Below are 20,603 nucleotides of genomic sequence, written 5' to 3' on the forward strand. Positions count from 1 at the left end.
AACCACTTGCTACAGGGTGTGATAAAATTAACTGTACAGGAAGCGGAGCTCTCTGTGAAATAAGGAAGAGGCCAAAATAGTTTCCATGATGATGCTCGGAAGTTGATATTCCACATCCAAGGCCCTGAACGTCTAGCGAGACAATTTTGTGCTGAGATTTAAGGGCACCCGGATTGAGGGAAGGCTCGCACATTGATAGTATAATAATAATAATCCTTGCATTTGATATAGCGCCTTATCACGGCTTTGAGATGTTTCAAAGCGCTTAATTTGGAAGCTGGTTTCTTTTTTGGTTAAAAAAAAACTCCACAAAATCAGCTTCCAAATCAAGACCGAATTGAAGAATCTTTCACAATTCTGTCCTCTGTTGAAATTCTTAAGACAAAATGTTCTTTCCAGCCTGAGAATGGTTGGGGTTTAGGGGCTTTCAGACCTAACGATGAGTAATGGGTGGATCCCTATGCATGTGCTTCACTCCAGGTTATTTATTCGTTATTTATTTATTATTTACACACAATCAATTCACTTTGCAGTATATCCTGTGAAGCGCTTTGAGACATCTCAACGACTTAATTAGGTGCTATGTCAAATGCAAAGGTTATTATTATTAGCATTAAGATAACAGATTGCCAATTACGGGCAATCAATAAAACACATTGCAAATTTATATTTTTATAGCGCCTTTCACTTTGGGAGGACGTCCCAAGCCGCTTGACAATTCTGGCTTGGCACCTGAGCCGGGAGAAATAGTAAATTACCTTATTCTTTGTTGGCGTGATATTCGCTCTCTTAATGTGTGAAGGAAATGGCACAAATTATCTTCTATTTACAGGAAATGAGGAAGCCTCAGTGATCGCCCTGTATGACTATGAAGGAATCCATGATGGAGACCTGAGTTTTAAGAAAGGAGACAAGTTGAAAATTATTCAAGAGTAAGTTTTATTTGTTTTGTTTTGTTTGGGGGAAAAAAGACTTTTTGGCTGTCCGTTCACCTTTACAATATTTCTTTAGCATTTCAGAATATCTGAACTTGGAAGCCCGTTTACTGGAAGCAGATCCGAAAAAAAAATTGCAAGGCTGTGGGGTAAAAGTGGGGGAGTGGAATTAGTTGGATAGCTCTTTTAAAGAGCCATCACAGGCACGATGGGTCGAATGGCCTCTTTCTGTACTGTAAGGTTCTGTGATTCTCTGATATTGTCATTCTTAAATGGAACTTACAGAGAACTGGCTTCAATACTGAGGACACATTTGGGTATTTGTCAAATTCTGGACGCTCTGAAACACTGCGAGTTGGACCTAAGCGCTCCGAGATGCTAGTCCCGCGTGAAGGGCGCTATATAAATGCAAGTTGTTGTTGTTGAGTGCAATTGGTTATGAGTTTGTGAGCAAATAAGTGAGACATGTTGGGCCACAGCAAAACCTCCCACAAACGGACATGATGTGAATGGTCGAGGAATACAAGGAACTCAGCAACTTACCAGTTACTACATCCAGTCGACCGGCCAAACCCTCAGCCACCATTTCATTGCCATTTTCGAACAGCTTCCATTTCAGAAGTTGGTGTTTTGGGGGTAGAAACTGAAGTAACCCAAGACCTCAGATAGAAACGTTTGATTATCAGTGCCCGGAAATATTTTGCGTCGTTGATGATTTCAAAGATTAATATGTTTGAGACAGCTGTGTAATTCATTATCTGGATAATTTAGTGTGAGTAATGCAGTGAAAATAACCCAACAGAAGAATTCTTACCACTTAACTCACCATGCTGTCAATATCCCCACTGTATTTATTTATGTATTTATACCTATGCTTAACTCGTCGCTCCTGATAACTCATCACTGAGTCCCTTTCCCTTGGAGCCTTGGTGTGATGTGTTATCAGAGGTTTACTGTCTATTGTGTTAGCTTTCTTTTTAAAAAAAAGTGCTTTATTGTGTCGATGCTGGGGAATAAAGAAACTCAGAAAGTCACGCAGTTGTTCTTAATGTGCTGCAGGTCAGGAGAATGGTGGAATGCGAGGAATCTAGGCACAGGCGAAGAAGGTTTCATCCCAAGTAACTATGTTGCCAAAGATAATACATTGGAAACTCAGGAGTGAGTATCTGCACTTTTTAACACCGCAAGATGTCAACGCGCTTCCATTCCATGCTTAATACTTTCAGGGGCCAGAAGCCCCGACTTCCACCTGGTCTTAGCCTGAAGAAGATCATTGTTTTGGGGTTTGTTTTTTTTTGGCCTTAATTTAAAGATCGTGTAGAACTGAGGAAAAATCGGTCTCTTATTTCATCACCGCTTTCCAAATTTTAAGACGGAAATTTCCGCACTTCTGTGAGGTCCTAAATTTGAATAATAATACTTGCATTTGACTGATAGCTTTTTAAACTGCCTTTCGTGCAAAAAACAAGGACCTTATTTTGCCAATCGTAGCGTGGAATGGTGTGGCGGTGTGTTTGGTGGTATGGGGCAAGGGTGGGAGTTGAGTTACAGCTCAGCCATGATCTTAGAATGGTGAAACAGGCTTGAGGGGTTGAATGGCCCTCTCCTGTTCCTATGTGTTTAAATACAATGGCGCGGGTTCACATTGCCTTCATTACATTTGGTGATCATGTGGCTAAAATTCCGCCCTTCCCTCCCTAGCTGGTTCTTCAAGGGAGTCAGCAGGAAAGATGCAGAGAGGCATCTTCTAGCATCAGGAAATAAACAAGGATCGTACATGATCCGAGACAGTGAAACAACCAAAGGTGAGAGAGCGCACATTCCATTCTGACAATCTATCTCTGGGATTTCCATATGTAGGTGGGATGCATGGAATTCTTGTTTGGTTTGGATGTTCTTACGCACGGTGATGGGTTTCAGCGAGTGTCAGACACCCGGCTGACCCAAAAAGGTGTAAGCTACAGCTTCACAGCTGAAATGCAGCAAAATTAAGAAACCAGAGTATGGGGGTTGCGTTTGCAATATTCCTTAAAACCTCCCTCACATTGTTAATTGGTAGTGTTCTCTGTTTGACTTTTGTAAATATCGATTGAGGTTGCCTATTGATTTTTTGAGGTGGCGTTTACATCAAATCAATTTTAATACGGGGTCGTGTAAGTATTGTGGTCAAGAGGGCCAATTGATCGGAATAAGGTTCAGACCCAAACCAAAATTCTACCTAATCTTAGCCTGTAAGACCATTTTATTCTTTATCATGCGGTCGGGCATTCAGCCTATTTGCTCTGATCCTTTGGAACTCCATCCCTCATTCCCTTTGCCTCACACCCTCCCTTCCTCCTTTAGGGCATGTCTCAAGACCCTCCTCTTCAACTGCATCTTTGGCTACCCACCAGGCCTTCCACCCTCACTGATCCCAATCCCCCTCAGCTCGGGTCTGAATCCCTGACTGTCCAGCACCTTGGGACGTCCTCCCAACGTGAAAGGCGCTATACAAATGTAATATTGTATAGATTCATAGAATCTTACAGCACAGAAGGAGGCCATTTGGCCCATTTTGTGCCTGTACCAGCTCTTTAAATGAACTATCCAAGCAGTCTCTCTCTTTCCCCATAGCCTTGCAATATTTTTCTTTTCAAGTAAATATCCAATTCCCTTTTGAAAGTTATTACTGAATCTCTGCTTCCATCACCTGATTATTTGGAAATCGGTTTAGGATACAAGTTTAAAGTATGGGGAAGAGTGTGTGTGGGTGGGTGGGAGGTTGGGGGGAGGTTAGGGAATGAGACAAAATGTGATAGATTTACAAAAAAATACTTTTTATTGTGGATTTAAAATGAAGCAAGGTTACCTAGTCCTTACCATACAGAAGCACAGCTTGTGGCCATCCAGCCACTCCACCATAGATGCAGAAATTATACGTTTTGTTCAAAACCACTTGGCCTGTTAATCGTAGGAAGGAAGTGAGGTGGCAGTAGACAGCAAGGGAGATGTGAAGGCACAACATGAACTCCGTTTGCTTTTAAAAGCTTTAAAGAGCTCGACCTGGGTTGAATGCCACCATATTGGCTTGGCCTTATAAAGAGATTTTCTGTATAAAATCATCCCACCAGCTTTGGTGAACCAGACAATCGCTGGCTAATTTGCTGCCACTTGTCAAGTATCAAGTGAAGTGGGACAAAAAAAGGTGTTTTTTTTTGGTCAATGGGTATTTTTTTTGTACCAACAATGAAGTGTTGTTCATTAATTTGATTTGCAGAAAAATAATTCGGGGATGAATTGATTACAGCATGCTAATCTGCATTTTGCAGCAGCAGCAACAACACCAACTTGCATTTATGTAGTAGTGATAATAATAATCCTTGCATTAGATGCAACGCCTTACAACATCATTGAACATCTCGAAGCGCTTTGCATAACATACTATAAAGAGGATTCACTGTATATTTTGTGGGCGAAACCAGCACAAAAGATAGACCGATCACGCAGGATAGCGTCTAGCGGCGTGGTGTCTGTATAAAAATATACACAAACGGGATAAACCAGGAGTGGAAAGCTCTGCACTTCTTTCAAATAGGCATGGGAAGGATTCCCTCAGCTCAGAGATCTTAGGTGACCACATCTTGTAAACTAAATTCAGGGACATGCCTATATATTAAAGATTGAACTGGAGAAGTTGTTGGATTAATGACTGCGTTTCTCTGATGATGAGTGTATTTGTTTTAGAACTGTGCTGTTCTTGCTCAGTTTGTTGCTGAACTGAGAACAGGGCAAATTTGGCTCCAGGGGACACATTGCCTTACCTAGGGACAACAAAAACAACAACTAATTACATTTGTATAGGCCCTTTTACGTCAGGAGGACGTCCCAAGGCGCTGGACAGTCAGGGATCCGCACCCGAGCTGGTGGTTGGGATCAGCAGGGTTGGAGGGCGGGGAGGGTAGGGGTAGGAGGGTGACTGAAGGCACGGATGTTTGAGGAGAAGCTGAGCAATGACTGCAAGATGTGAGTGACCAAGCCGCCTTGTTTCTGTTCTGTTCCTCATTAGGCAGCTACTCGCTTTCTGTTCGAGATCACGACCCGTCAATGGGCGACACAGTGAAACATTACAAGATACGGACCCTGGATAATGGTGGCTTTTACATCTCTCCCCGAATCACCTTCACCAGCCTAGAGGAGTTAGTCAACCATTACAAGAGTGAGTATGGTTGCGTAACCGAGCTCTGAAGACCAAGTCTGGATGTGACACGATGTGATAAATATCATTTTGAATCTGTTAAGAAACATCGCACTTTTCCCCTTCCATTTTTTTTCTCTGGCCACGGACGGGTCAAAGTTGCTTCCATTGATCACAAGATCGGTTCGGCTGACAAAGACCCTTTCGGCCCATCTGATCACATCCTTTTAGAACACCCACTCTACTGCCCTTCCATCACAGGATCAAGCTGTTTTTTTAAATGCGTCCCAGTCTCCTGGCCTCAGCCACCTTTATAGGAACAGGAGTAGCCCCATTCAGCCCCTTAAGCCTGTTCCTCCATTCTATAAGATCGTGGCTGATCTGTACCTCAACTCCAATTACCCGCCTTTGCTCCATATCCCTGGAAACCCTGACCTAACAAAAATCTATCCATCTCAGTCTTCAAAATGTGAATGGATCCAACATCCACAGCCTTTTTGGGGAGAGAGTTTCAGATTTCCACTACCCTTTTCTTTAAAAAGTGCTCTAATTTTAAGATGATGCCCCCGCCCCCCCCCCCCCCGTTCTGGATTCCCCCACTAGAGGAAGTAGTTTCTCGGTAACTACCATATGGATTCCTTTTATCATTTTAACACCTTCCTGACAACCTGCCTCAATCATTCATTACTCTCTGTTTCCCTGCCCAGAACAAGGAGACGGATTGTGTCAGAAGCTCACAACTTCCTGCATCAGCCAAAAGCCTCAAAAACCCTGGGAGAAGGATGCCTGGGAGATCCCGCGGGAATCCCTCAAATTGGACAAGAAGCTGGGAGCTGGGCAGTTTGGGGAAGTGTGGATGGGTGAGTTTCATCCTAATTCTGAACAAACAAACCAAATCTCGTCTTAAAGTGGAAACATCTTCAAGATGATTTACTGCGTTTCGGAGCATCCAGAACATGGCAAATGATTGAATTCAGCCTTAAATTTGAAATTGTTCTTAAAAGAAACCTTACAAAATGAAAGCTGGGTTTAAGAATTTGTTGAATTCCGGACGCTTTAAGTAGAGGGAGATCTAGACCTGAGTGGAATTTCTTCCCTTTGTCAGTGTTAAAGTCAAACACAGGACAGGTGGGGAGGTGGAAGTGTAGGAGATGTGGCCCTAGTGGTGTGAATACACTAGAATGGTAACTCTTTGCTTACAACTTCCCCTGACGCATCAGCTGATTGTCTGTCCCTCACTGTTAATGTGGTGGGTGAGGCTTCACACCTCCTGCAAGGAATGAGGAAGACCAGAATGTGACAGTGTAATGCGGTAGTGGGGATGGGTTGGGGGTTGACTTGTGCTCATAATGAAGAGTAATGTTCCAGTGCAGCAGCGGGAGTGGGTGTGGGGGGGAACGCATTGTCAGGGTGCTATTGGAAATCACTTTATGAAACCAAACAACCACACCCTCAACCTGGCCACTGATGCTATCTCGCCACTACCTGGGATAAAGTAATGTTGTTCCTTTATTTTTCTCTCTCTCTGAAGCCACCTACAACAAGCACACCAAAGTAGCTGTGAAAACCATGAAGCCAGGGACCATGTCTGTGGAAGCTTTCCTCGACGAAGCTAACATCATGAAGACACTTCAACATGATAAGCTGGTTCGGCTGAATGCCGTGGTTACGAAGGAGGAACCCATATACATAATCACAGAATTCATGGCCAAAGGTAAGATGGCGGCTGATCGGAGCTTTTAATAACAAATAATAAGCCTTGCATTTGATATAGCGCCTTATCACATCGTTGGGACATCTCAAAGCGCTTCACAGAATATACTGTAAATTGGATTCACTGTATTTTGTGGGTGAAACGCGGCAGCCAATTGCACTCAGCAGTGTCCCATAAACAGTCGTGGATTGAGTGACTCTTTTTTGGAGAGATTATTATCTCCAGAAAGTGATCCGCCCATTGATTAACAACCGGGTGCCTACTTACCGCTGGGTAAACAGACGCATGTGGAGTAAGGAAGCTTGCCTAATGTTTCGCCCTGCCCAGGAATCGAACCCAAGTTCTCTCCCTTCCAAGGCAAGTGAGTTAACCACCAAGCTGTGGGACTCCTTTTAGTTCACTGTGTTCACATAATGGGGCTCTGAAATTCCACCTGGTCTTTGTCTGCATGACAAATCATTTCAGTTTTCATTTCAAAATACACAGTTGCTATACTTTACAGTAAATCCTGCGAAGCTCTTTGATGTGTTAGCCGGTTCTTTCACCCCTATATGCACGCCCACGATATGGCTCGCTTCCCTCTCGCAGAGTGTACTGGGTGGCCTCTGTGTTCAATCCTCACTAATGAATGCAAAACCCTGTAACTAGGTGTAATTTGACTAATGAGTTCTTCCAAATTAACAGGTACTACCATTTTCTATTTAAATGAAAGCAAATTGGGAAGCTTCAGTCAATCAGAGGTTTATTACCTCTGTGACCTAGTCGGAACCTGTTTGTATATTCCCTCTTTTGATTTATACCGAAAGCTTGAGAAAGCACGGTTAAGTAAACTCAAACGGAATTTTATTGTAGGGTCGATGAAATCCACAACCCTTGGCATTAAATCTTAAACAACACGATAAATATAAACAAATAAACGCAACTATGAGATAACAAACATTAATCACGCTTAAACTAAACACACCAGCAACCACTATTAATGAAAGTAATGTAAAGTGCACGAAGAACCTCTGACTACTACTCATCAAAAGTCAGAGCACTTGTCTTTTGTTATTATCAGGTAGAAAAAAAGAGACCTTGAGCACATGGTGCTCGTTCTTTTATGGACATTGAGCCCCTCCCTGAATTAGGGTACCCAATGGTAATTGTATTGCACCAATTACTTGATGTAATTAGAGATAGTCAGTTATGCAAATGACAGATGTCATCCTGGTATAGAAGATACCGTATCAAATCCAATTTTTTTTTAACCAGCAGAAGTGTTTAGTAGATCAAAATTTTAACCCGGCAATGTGACAGATTTCAATCCCCCAAAAAGAGAAGTGTATGCAAATTTATTTTGGCAATGTGATAAATTTCAAAATGGCCCCAAAATGGCCTCTTTCTGTGCTGTAAAATACTACGATTCTGTGAAATTCATACAATGAATGGATGACTGAGTTAACGATAGGAACTGAGTCTCTCTCTCTCTGCTGAGGTTATGGTAACTCAGTAACATTAAATCATCTGTAGGGTTCATCTGTAGAGGAGTGAGTGCGTGAGTGCTTTAAATAGCTTGACTTGTAAAGGAAGGAAATCAAGCAAAGATCCTGAGTGCTGGGAGGGTTCCTTAAATATAAATTTGCTTCTCTTTTTTGGGTGGTTGAAACCTGTAACGTTGTCATTGGCAACTTGAGATGTAACAATAATGATTCTTACATTTGATACAACGCCTTATTGTGTTGTTGAGACATCTCAAAGCGCTTTATGGGATAGACTGTAAAGCTATGTGACTGTGTGTATATTTTAGCTATATTTCATTCACAGTAACACGCCACAAACAGCCAAAGGTGTGAGTGACTGATTTTATTTGGGGTTTCTCGGTTAAAACACTGGGATCCCAGAGTATAGACTATAGAGTATAGATGCATCACTTTACACAGAGAGTAGTCAACAACTGGAATAGGTCACGAGAAAGGATGGTTTGGAGTTGTGGTCAGGATACTGAGCTCATTTAGCAAACAACTTGATGTTACAACAGAAAAGTGGCAAGAAGGTAGTTGTTCCCCAAGAGATAAGATAAAGGGCCCTCATTCATTAAATCCTCTAATGATAAGAGAAACCGTTTCCACCAGAAGGTGGGGCGGTAACAGGAAGGCACAGGTTAAGATAAGTGGCAAAAGAACCAGAGGGGAGACCAGGAGAAATGTTTTTACACAGCAAGTTGTTATGATCTGGAATGCACGGCCTGAAAGGGTGGTGGAAGCAGATTCAATAATAATTTTCAACTTTCAAAAGAGAATTGGATATACACTTGAAAAGGAAAGATTTACGGTGCTGTGGGGAAAGAGCGGGAGAGTGGGACTAGCCAGTTAGCTCTTTCAAGGAGCCGGCAGCGAGAATGAAATTAGCCAGGGCAGTAAGGATCGACGACAACAACAACAACTTGCATTTACATAGTGCCCTTCATGCAGGGTAGCATCTCAGAGCTCTTAAAGCTGTGAAAGATTAAGACCGTGAAGGGAGTCAGGCAGTTCCAGTAACTAGTAGGGGGGGCAGAGACGGAGAAAGAGAAAGAGGAACTATCACAGAATGACCACCTTTTCTATATTTTGTCCTGTAAGGCTTGTGCGTCTTGTGGGTTGGTTTCAGCGCTTGTGCTCCGTCCTGCTCTGCAAGGCCAGGTGCGGGGGATGGAGCAGTGGTCTTGAGCTTCAGCTGTTGCATAACATTTGTCCTGGAAAAAACAGGGAGCCACACTGCTCTAAAAACCCCAAATATTGAACGACTCAATTGGAACCCATGACCAATGTGGGGGGAGGGGGGTAGAGAGGTGGTGGGGAGAATTGGGGGGAGAAGGGGCTGAAACGGTGCGGTTATAGTCAGTACATCTGTGTGTTTCATGACCTGTTAGCAAGGCAGACACGGCCACAAACACGAATGCTTGATGATATCAGTTACACTAACCTCACCCTCCCACGCTCGCAGCACTCACTGAACTCACACACACAACAAGAGCTCTCTGAATTCTCAGGGTTCAGCACAGGCAGGAACAGAGAATTCAGTGCTTTAAATTCACCCTCATTCCCAATGCTAATGATGCCAACATCAGATGTTCACAGGGAAGTCCTCCCTCCTCAAATTTTGGGATTGAAAGGCGCTTTACAACTATAATTTGTTGTTGTTTCTAACTTATAATAATCCTTGCATTTGATACAGCGCCTTATCACGTCTTCGAGACGTCTCAAAGTGCTTCACAGAATATACTGTAAAGTGAGTCGACTGTATATCTTGTGGGCGAAACGGGCAGCCAATTGCCATAGTCTACGATTCTGTTCTACAGTAGAGGCAACCTCACTATAACCCAGTCGCCTGGGTTCAATATGGTGGGCACCTTGTCATAATGAAACGCGAATGGTACCCTGCGTATTTTCACCCATTGTGACACCACAAAGCACATTATTTTACACGCCACAGCTTGTTAAATAGTGTGCCTACAGTACCTTTGCGATTTTAGCCATTTTGTGTGTGTGTGTGTGTACAATGCAAAATTACATTTATATAGCGCATTTTACGTCAGGAGGACGTTCGAAAGCGCTGGGATGTCCTCCCGAACCAGATATATACAGTATATTATATTATATACTATATGAACTGTATATTATAAACATATATATACATACATATGTACACATATACACATATGCACACGACAAAAACAATTTGCATTTATATAATGCCCTTAACACAGGGTAGCTCCTCGGAGCTCTAGGCAAATACTTAGTTCTGTACCAGCACAGACACAATAACCAAACAGCAACTTAATTCTGTAAACCTTCAGCGATTCTATAGATGTGGCTTGCTGTACTGTAATGTCACGTGTACAAGCATTTTGTCGCTTGCACTGTAAGTGCCTTAATTATAAAATGTGGGGGAGGATTTGAGTTCCTGTGGTCAGTAAAGAGCTTAATTCTCATTCGGTCACCTTAGACGTGAATTTCTTTGTTGCATTTTGGTTTTTAGAGCGCTCTGTACAGTCGCCACTGGTAACCGCCTGGGAATAATTGGTGTGAGAAGGATCGCAAGGCATCGAATCTGTCGATAATAACTCTTGAGCTTGGCGAGTGCAGTGCACAAGGGGTTAACTCTCGCAAGCCATACCCACTCTGTGCTTGACAAGGTCACGTGCCCTGCCAACAAGCTTCCTTCAAATAAGGCAGAGCTTCTGGTACGAAACCAGAAGTTGAATAGATTAAACATAATGTTGTATTCACACCCAGTATAGAACAAACATGCTTTGGGCACAATGTATTCTATTCCAAAGTCGTATCAAAATCTTGGCGGGTGACCTGCTCATCGAGCGAGCTTTTCAAAAGGGCTGTAGACTTTACACTTTCTTTTTAAAGGCCATTGGAAATGCTTCTCTCTATCCACCCCCCAACCCCCTCCCCTTTTGAAGTAGGTGTATAATAGTAATAATAATAATCCTTGCATTTTACATAGGGCCTTTTTACGCCTTCGAGACGTCTCAAAGCGCTTCACAGAATATACTGTAAAGTGAATTGACTGCATATTTTGTGGGCGGAACATGGCAGACAATTGCACACAGCATTGTCCCACAAACAATTGTGGATTGAGTGACCAAATTCTTATTAGTGTTTTATTTGAAGGGATTGTTACCCCTTGGAAAGCGATCCACCAATCGCATAACAAACGGTTTCCTATTTACTGCTAGGTAAACAGAGGCGTGTGGAGTAAAGAAACTTGCCCAACATTTTGCCCTGACATAGTCCAGAAGGAATTTTTTAAAAATCTTCATTGGTTACAGTTTTCCAGTTTACAGCAGATATAATAAAAAAATTCTAATTTACTGTATCGGAAAATGACAAATTTGTAGCTTTACAGAACTCGTTTGTGCTTTCGCCTTGTCCCAAGTTGATTTTGAAGTTCAAAGGTAAAGTCAGATTTGGTTACTCACTCGTCCAGCTCAGCGTAAGAACTCGCGTCATTGTGTAGGGATCTAGGAACTATGTCAAACGTGAAGTGCGCAATAAAATTGGAGCTATGGGAGCTGTGTTGGGAGCAAACCATGATGGGGCACTCATGTACTGTATCCCATACCACTAAAGAATGGATACAGCATATGAGTAGTTCAGGACATGACTTGTGTACGCGATTGCCAGGATGGTGGAGGGCAAACCGGATGGACCTTCTTGATTTTTTTCCGTCTCGCCTATTTTCCTGAGAATAACATACAGAAACAATGCGCATTCATGTCTCATCTGCCATGAATTCAAGAAAGTGGCAACGCAAGTTACACAAGTAAACAATTTGCCTCCGCACTTAATGCCGCCAAGGTGATTAAACATCTCTCTCTCTATGTCATCTGCAGGAAGTTTACTAGATTTTCTGAAGACAGACGAAGGGAACAAACTGCAGTTACCCAAACTCATTGACTTTTCAGCCCAGGTGAGTGTCGAGGTCTTTGCTGTTTGTGTGCCCGACAACTTGCTGGCTCGTTCACTGAGTAATGAGGGCAGGGGAGGGAGACAATACAATACAAAACTACATTTGTATAACGCCTTTCACATCGGAAAGATGTCCCAAGGTGCTGGATACATCTATAAGGGGAAACGTTGGTTAGCACTCAGACCATAGTGATAACAGAGTGAAGTCACCAAAGCATTTCCTTATCTCTCATTCCTGACTGTCTACCACATTTCATGTTCCTTTAACTCTTACCTACTAGTGCAAAACGGAAGTGGGTTTGATGTGGCTGTGTGCTAAGTTGCCCTACCATTCAACAGGAAGAGGAAGCTTGTCCCTTGTGATAACAGCTGTTAACGGAAAGTTAAACTATGTGCTTTCGCTCTGCGCCTTCTGGCAAAGAAATAGTCCACTGAGGTACAGGACCCTTCAGTTTTGTTTGACCTCTCTGATGTGGTTTCTCACTCGTTGTGCAATGGTAAAGGTTTACAGCACAGCATGAGGCCATTCGACCCATGGGAGTGGGGGGATTTGCAGTATGTGATGTGCTAACTATCACACAACAGATTTCCTCCCTTCCCCCCCAAACTGACCTTCACCCCATCCATTTTAAGGTAAAACCCGGGAGACCCGATTTGCCCTATAGCCAAGCCACGCCTTGTCCAGACAACAGTGCGATGTAAATTAACATTACGGTTCTTATGGTCTGAACCTGACAAAGGGTAGTGCACGCAATGGATCATCATAACTACAATTATTAAGCCTCCTAGCAACTGTGGTGCATTGATCACCAGCGTCCTGGCTTTACACTGTCCTTAAAGAACCATGGAATCCTGTAGCTCAGTGGTTAGAGCACTCGCCTCACGAGTGAGAGGACCTGGGTTCGATTCCCGGGCCGGGCGAAACGTTGGGCAAGTTTCCTTACTCCACACACACCTCTGTTTACCAAGCAGTAAGTAGGAACCCAATTGTCAGTCGATTGGTGGATTACTTTTCCGGGGGTAATAACTCCTTTAAAAAATAAAAATAAATTGGTCACTCAATCCACGACTGTTTGTGGACACTGCTGTTCGCAATCGGCTGCCGTGTTTCACCCACAAAATATACAGACAATTCTTCATATCCTGTGAAGCACTTTGAGACGTTTCGAGGACGTAGGCTATATCAAGTGCAAGAATTATTATTATCATCTCCTTCAACTGCCTTTAAACTTCCCCCCCACCACCGGTTTGGGTTCACTGCTCCTGTTGCCGAGCCATCGCTTAAGACGTCCATTAACCCCCCAAACAGCGCTGTGTGGAACAAATTCTGGTTAATAAAAGAACAACAGGCGCAGAAGGTGTGGTGTGACTTCTAATCTCTTTGGGGCTTTGATGTAGCTGTCTGCAAACTCTGACAAACACTTGCAGTGAAAATAGCCAAGGTTTTGCAGGCCCCAGTGGAATAAAATAGCAAAAGAAACTTATTTTTAGTTTTCTGTTGAGGTTTCCTAAAGAAAGTGTAACATTTCAATCCAGATTAACGCTCCTTCCCCTCCCCTCCCCCCCACCCCGCTACTGAATGCATCCATTCACATTCAGTTTGCGTGCTCCAAGTCAATAATAAATTAATATTAATCAATAGTCCTTGTGTTTAATTCTCTCCTTTCACATCGGGAGGATGCCTCAAAGCGCTTCTCAGGATTTACCTTAAAATGGATGTGTTAAAGGTCACTTTGGGGGAGAGCAGAGGAAATATGTGTGTGGTAGTTAGCCTGGGTGGGGCGAAACCATAGGCAAATTTCCTTACACAACACGTCTCGGCTCCTCCTTCCCCACCCCCACAAAGCTTGTCCACACGTAAATAATCGAGGTTGTCTTCAGACTGAAAGTTGAGTGTTGTGAAATAGTGCAGTAAAACTGGTCTCTTCACTTTCGTTTTTATCTTAGACAAATTGCTTGCGTGGCAGCAGTGTGCAAACACACACTTAATATCCTAGCAACACTGGATTTACAATACAAATCATATAATGCAAATCTATTTTTATGTAGTCTTATCACGTCAGTAGGGCGCCTGTCCTAAGGCTCTTCAAGGCGATTTAAAAAAACAAACGCCTTTCTTTTCTTTAGACTGTTTGGTTTGCTTCCATCGTGGTTTCGCCGTGTCTAAGCCTGATGCTTAAATTCCAATCAGGACCCCCGGGTGGTTTGATGTTACTGGAGTGGGCACAGCTGGGCGTTGAGGGTTTGGCTGTGGGGTCTGATTGCTCTTGTGATTATAATCTGAGTCTGTCTGTCATGTGACGAGCCTGAAAACCCAGTTGCATATTTTGACATTCTATATGTATGAACCCGGAGCGTTTGAACCATTCAGACCTGATCTACGGCTTCCTTCCTTTAGGAAGGAGATTTGGACAGAGAGACATAAGAACATAAGAATTAGGAGCAGGAGTAGGCCATTCGGCCCCTCTAGCCTGCCCCGCCATTCAATAAGATCATGGCTGATCTATTCTAACTCCACCTACCCGCCATCTCCATATCCCTTAATCCCTTTATCCACAAGAAATCTATCAATCTCAGTCTTGAACATGTTCAAGGACTGAGCATCTCCAGCCCTTTGGGGTAGAGAATTCCATAAATGCACTGCCCTCTGAGTGAAGAAGTTTTTCCTCAACTCAGTGCGAAAGGGCTTACCCCTAATTTTAAGACTGTGACCCCTGGTTATAGTTTCTCCAACCAGGGAAAAAGTCTCCCACTATCTATTCTGTCGTGCCCCTTAATAATCTTATAGGTTTCTATAAGATCACCTCTCATTCTTCTATATTCTAGAGAATATAGGCCTAAATTGCTCAACCTATCCTCATAACTCATCCCCTTCATCCCTGGTACCAACCTAGTGAATCTACGTTGTACCCCCTCCAAGGCAAGTACATCCTTTCTTAAATAAGGATACCAAAACTGCACACAATACTCTAGACGTGGGTGGTGGGGTGGGGGGAGTGCAAGAGCCAGAAAACGGGATTAATTAAAAATAAAAGGCTATCTAATAATAATAATCATCCTTGCGTTTGATGTAGTGCCTTATTATGGTGTTGTGGTGTCTGAAAGCGTTTCACAAAATATATTGTGAAGTGGATGGGTTGTGTATTTTGTGCGTGAAAATGCGTAAGCCAATTGCGCACCGCAGTGTCCCATAAACAGTTGTCGATTGAGCACATTTTTTTGAGGGATTGTTCCTCCTGGAAAATGATCCGACAATCAACTAACAACCGGGTTCCTACTTACCCGCTAGGTAAACAGAGGCATGTGAAGTAACAAAACTTGACTAACGTTTTTGCCCTGTCCGGAAGCAAATTCAGGTCCTCTCGCTTGCACTAACCACTGCTCTATACGACTTCACAAAAATAAGATTCTGTTTTAGTAACTAGCAAACCAGCTGCTGCATTCGTCTACAAAACACACAGTCAAGCTACAAGTTCCTTCGATGCGGAAAGCTAGTCAAACCCGAGGATTATTAATAGATATTGTTTATGAACCCAGTGCATCGATGGGGCTAGATTTCTTTCAGTTACTGGAAGCTGAACTGTACTTAAAAAACACAGCTTCCTCTTCCACGTGGTTCTTTATGGTTATGACGGCAATTTAGAATATCTTAATTTTTATGACTCCTGTGCGCCGGTTCCTCTTTTCCCCAAGGAATGGATCCCTTTCATTGTTAATGGGGACATTCTGCTGCCTCTCGGTTGCGGGTCTGTTCCTGGGGTTAACGCTGGTGTCTGCCCACTCATTTCGCTGAAGTCAGTTCCCTAACTTTGAGTGTCAGTCCGAAAGTCCTTCTTTTTAATCTGTTTGACGACGTGCTATTTTTAAACAGAACCTTCAAAAAAAAAAGGGAAGGAGGTATACTCCGCTTATTTATATCTTGTTCAATTGCTGAAATAGACAAAATTATGCTGCAAACTATGTATATTTATCTGTAGTGGAATCTGCCAACACTGACTGACTGACTTGACTGACTGACGGTTTTTCCTGTATGGTTACCATCTAGTGTTGGGTATTTTCTAATGTCTAATATTTCTAAGATTCTCCTCTTTACCTTCTCCCCTCTACCTCTCCCACTCCCCTCTTCCCCCCTATTATTATTATTATTATTCCTTCCAGCCAAAATATTCTCTTTTCTTTCTTCCATTTTAATATCTCATCTGAAGGACGGCATCTCCGTTAACATAGCACTCCACCCAGCTCTATATTGAAGTGTCAACCCATCCTATACAAAGCCACTGCAGTTGACAGCAATTGCTTGTGTAGCCCTTGAGATAATAATAATAATCCTTGCATTTGATATACCGCCTTATCACGTCTTTGCGACGTCTCAAAGCACTTCACAGAATACACTGTAAAGTGGAGTGACTGCGTATTTTGTGGGCGAAACACGGCAGCCAATTGCGCACAGCAGCGTCCCACAAACAGTCGTAGATTGAGTGACCAAATTATTATTATTATTTTTTGATACAGCTCCTGCAATGCTGAAATCAGCATTGCGGGAACTGTATCAAAGGCAAGGATTACTATTAAATTGATGGATGTGCGTATGTGGATACAAATAGGTGGCTGTGGATGTGGGAACCACCTTAAATTATAACATTTGAAAGCACGGGGAACACTTGGCGTGGGTGAGACTGAAGCAACAACGCCATCTGTTGTATATTCTTTGAACTAACACTCCTGAGCAGTCAGGGAACACCCAACTTTACAGTAAAGTTTAGTGATTGTATTTAGTCAGTGAATGCAACTGGTTTACACACAGGTAGATGGGGCCTCAGTTTAACAACCCATCCAAAGATGCGTCAACCTCCTTCTGACGAGGAGAAAAAAATATGTAACGTTTCCGTGAGCGATTGTGTGGCTAATTTTGTTATTTACTTTTGTTCTTCGTCAGATTGCAGAAGGAATGGCTTTCATTGAATCAAGGAATTATATACACAGAGACTTGAGAGCTGCCAACATCTTGGTGTCTCAGACCTTGGTTTGCAAGATTGCTGATTTTGGTTTAGCGAGAATAATTGAAGACAATGAATACACAGCCAGAGAAGGTATGCGAATCTGAGTGAATACAAAGGGGAGGGGGTCCCAAGAGAATGATTCACGTGCGGAAGGAATTAGTCCGTCTTTTTATTTCGGAAAATGATGTCTGAATCTGACTGATTTTCTGTGAATCGGCTCCAACCTGGATTCATGCCACTGTCTGTGTGTGAGTGGTTGTGTGTGTGTGTGCGTGGGGAAATGGGGAATTGCTGGTTGGTCAGACAATTATCTGACGCACACCGAAACCCATTGCCATGCTTGAGAGTACCCAAACCAGATACTTATAATAGAAATTTCCACATGGTCTGGAATGGAATGGATTGTACACTTCTCTCCCTGGAGCGGAGAATTCCACTCTGTTATATCGTCCCTCCTCCCCCCACCCCCCCCCCAAGTTTTTTTAATCCCCAAACTATGCCGATAAAAATAAAAATGGAAATTAAAACTCAAAGCGGTTTGTAGAAACTGCCGTTTTGTACAGTTTCCGTTCTCATGGACGGTCTTGTGTTAGCGGGAGTTTCATGCAACAAAAGAAGCCCAGGCACTTTTTACTGGGAACTTTTATTCCACGGGCGCGATGCCAGCCTTGTCGTGCAGTTTGACTCTGACAAATAGCCTCAGTTACTAAAGGATATGGCCAGTGGGAGTCCATGCTCCTGGGACAGCTGATTTTGCTCCACGGTTATCAATCTTATTCTGACTCTTTCACCAGTCCACAGAGATTATGCAGAAAGTTGGCAAAATCATTGTAAAGTAAAACCAATTGTAGACCATTAAACTCCTAGCCTGAAAACTTCTGCAGGAGGTTTTAAGCTCGTACAGCCTTCTATTCACTCGGACACTTCAGGCGGTGCTCAGGACGTGATGATCAATTCTAAATGTCTTTTGTTTATATTAAAAAAATGCTAAAATGTAATTTCAGTCCTGAAAGAGCAAAATATCCCTCCGCTATTCAGTGCTAGTTTGTTCAGGACTTGTAAATTTGTATAATTATGTATCAGAACTAACCATTGCAACTGTTCCTGGATAGAGTCCAACAGCCCATTGCCAGAATTGTCAATTGCCAGAACTGATCACAGCCTTGGCCTTGCTGAAAGGTGCTGTTTGGCTGGTTTCCAAACAGCATCACGTGTATTTGTGTGTGTGTATGTGTGCGTATTTGTTTCTTGTACATAACGGACATTAAAGATCCCATGTCGAAATTAGAGTTTTTCCTAGTGTCCTAGGCATCCAACCTCACTCTAAATTGATCGTTCACCACGCTACTGTTTTGGGGAGACAATTAGCTGCCTCATTTGCCTATAGACCCAATTGCATCACTTCACCTCCTTGATTCCAACCCCCAGCTCGGGTGCAAACCCATAACGTCTTGGATATTCTTCTGACGTGAAAGGTGCTATATAAATGTAATTTTGTTATTGTTGCTTGTGAAGAGCTTTGCGATGTTTCAACCCCAGAAGGTGCTGTAAGAATGAAACGTTCTTTATTCCACGTGAATGTGTACAAACTTTGGTTGTGTTTTGCCTCCAGGAGCCAAATTCCCTATTAAATGGACAGCTCCAGAAGCCATCAACTTCGGCTCTTTCACGATCAAATCCGACGTCTGGTCCTTCGGAATCCTGCTCATGGAAACCATCACTTATGGTCGAACTCCCTACCCAGGTAGGTGCAGTACCGCCCGCCACCCTATTGCCTTCTGCCCGTCCCTCATCCCCCCCGCTCCGTCATCAGCAGCTTTGCTTTCAGCCAATACGCCCCAAAACCCTGGAACTCTGTACTTCAATCCCTGTCCTCTACTTGCCCATCTTCAGGTTGCACCTGAGGGCCTTCCTCTTTCCCCCCACCACCTCCCTTGACTACATTCACCTCCCCTCTCTCCTTAGCTCAGCGTCAAGCTCCAGCAATGTTAAGCGCTCTGAGATGCAACCCCGTGTGAAACACGCTGTGTATGTATAATAATAATAATAATAATCCTTGCGTTTGATATAGTGCCTTGTCACGTCTTCCAGACGTCTCAAAGCGCTTCACAGGATACACTGTAAAGTGTAGCGACTATGTATTTTGTGGGCGAAACGTGGCAGCCAATTGCGCACAGAATGTGAGTTGTTGTTGCCGATATCGAAGCTCATGAAAGGATTGGAACAAAAACGAGACGCCGTGTTGTCTGTTTTCCTTCGAAGGAATGTCCAACCCGGACGTGATCCGCTCCCTGGAGCACGGCTACCGCATGCCATGTCCCACGATGTGCCCCACCGAGCTGTACGACGTCATGACAAAGTGCTGGAAGAACAAGCCAGAGGACCGTCCCACGTTTGAATACCTGCAGAGCGTGTTGGAGGATTTCTACACAGCCACAGAGAGCCAGTACCAACAGCAGCCCTAAGCCAACATTGTAGGGAAGCAGGCCATGGAGGGTTTTGGGATGTTGAGGGTGAAGGAAGTAACTCAAGTCACCGTTTATACACATTACTCCTTGAGGAGTGCACTTGTGTATTCTGAACCATGTTGTGTGTGTGTGTGTGTGTGTGTGTGTGTGTGTGAGAGAGAGAGAGAGAGAGAGTTGGATGAAAAGAGGTTTCAGAGAAATATTAAGAGTATCATTTTAATTTCCACTTAAGCCTTGACCTCAACAAATAGGTTTTGCCCACGTACCTCCCTGAATGTGATTTTATGCTGGAAAAACACACGCTAGAATTTTTTTTCTCTCTTAACGGGAAGAAAGTTTTAGTGTTTTCACCAGTTCTCAAGAAGATGGAAGGAGAAAAAGCACAAAGTTCTTTTTCTGACTGTTTTCATTTTTTTTTAGTTTTAATGTCCAGTTTTTTTTAATATACTGGGTTAACATCTTGAGTTCCCGGGCTCTTCTACAGCAGAACATGGCAATGCTTCAGCCTTTGACTGGGGTATCCCATTTTAGAAGTTCTACGCAGTTAAACGAAAGGGAATCAGCTTTAATCTATTTGTACAGTGTCGAAGATAAAACCTTTATTTTTTATTACGTGTCTTTACGTCACTTTAAAAAGTTACAAAAATGTCTGCCTGGAAACAGTCACGATGGAAAAACAAATGTATCTGGAGAAGCAGAGAGGGGAACATATCATTGTATGGGTAGGAGGGTAGGGGTAGGAGGGTGACCAAAGGAACGGTCGAAAAGGAGTCGGGTCTTGAAGGAGCCAAGGGAGGGGGCGAGGCGGAGGGACTGTGGGGTGGAGTGGGAGGAGAGGGAGTGAAGTCAGTACAGGAGAATCCGG

General features: G+C 43.2%; 1 protein-coding gene across 3 annotated transcripts in view; it reads left to right on the forward strand.

Annotated features, from left to right (window-relative positions):
* Positions 1–20,342, forward strand: part of LOC103172176 (tyrosine-protein kinase HCK) — a 33,440-nt gene extending 13,098 nt beyond the window's left edge. For all 3 annotated transcript variants that reach the window (XM_007884984.2, XM_007884990.2, XM_007884987.2), the window contains exons 4-13: positions 833–932; positions 1,995–2,093; positions 2,637–2,740; positions 4,981–5,130; positions 5,817–5,969; positions 6,641–6,823; positions 12,195–12,271; positions 17,207–17,360; positions 18,883–19,014; positions 19,533–20,342. In XM_007884984.2, coding sequence (XP_007883175.1) covers positions 833–932; positions 1,995–2,093; positions 2,637–2,740; positions 4,981–5,130; positions 5,817–5,969; positions 6,641–6,823; positions 12,195–12,271; positions 17,207–17,360; positions 18,883–19,014; positions 19,533–19,735 — 1,355 coding nt within the window. In that variant the 3' untranslated portion in view covers positions 19,736–20,342. The remainder of the gene's footprint in view (positions 1–832; positions 933–1,994; positions 2,094–2,636; positions 2,741–4,980; positions 5,131–5,816; positions 5,970–6,640; positions 6,824–12,194; positions 12,272–17,206; positions 17,361–18,882; positions 19,015–19,532) is intronic.
* Positions 20,343–20,603: the final 261 nt, after the last annotated feature.

This window comes from Callorhinchus milii, unplaced genomic scaffold, assembly GCF_018977255.1.
Source record: "Callorhinchus milii isolate IMCB2004 unplaced genomic scaffold, IMCB_Cmil_1.0 Scaffold18, whole genome shotgun sequence".
In the NCBI taxonomy this organism is placed as follows: domain Eukaryota; kingdom Metazoa; phylum Chordata; class Chondrichthyes; order Chimaeriformes; family Callorhinchidae; genus Callorhinchus; species Callorhinchus milii.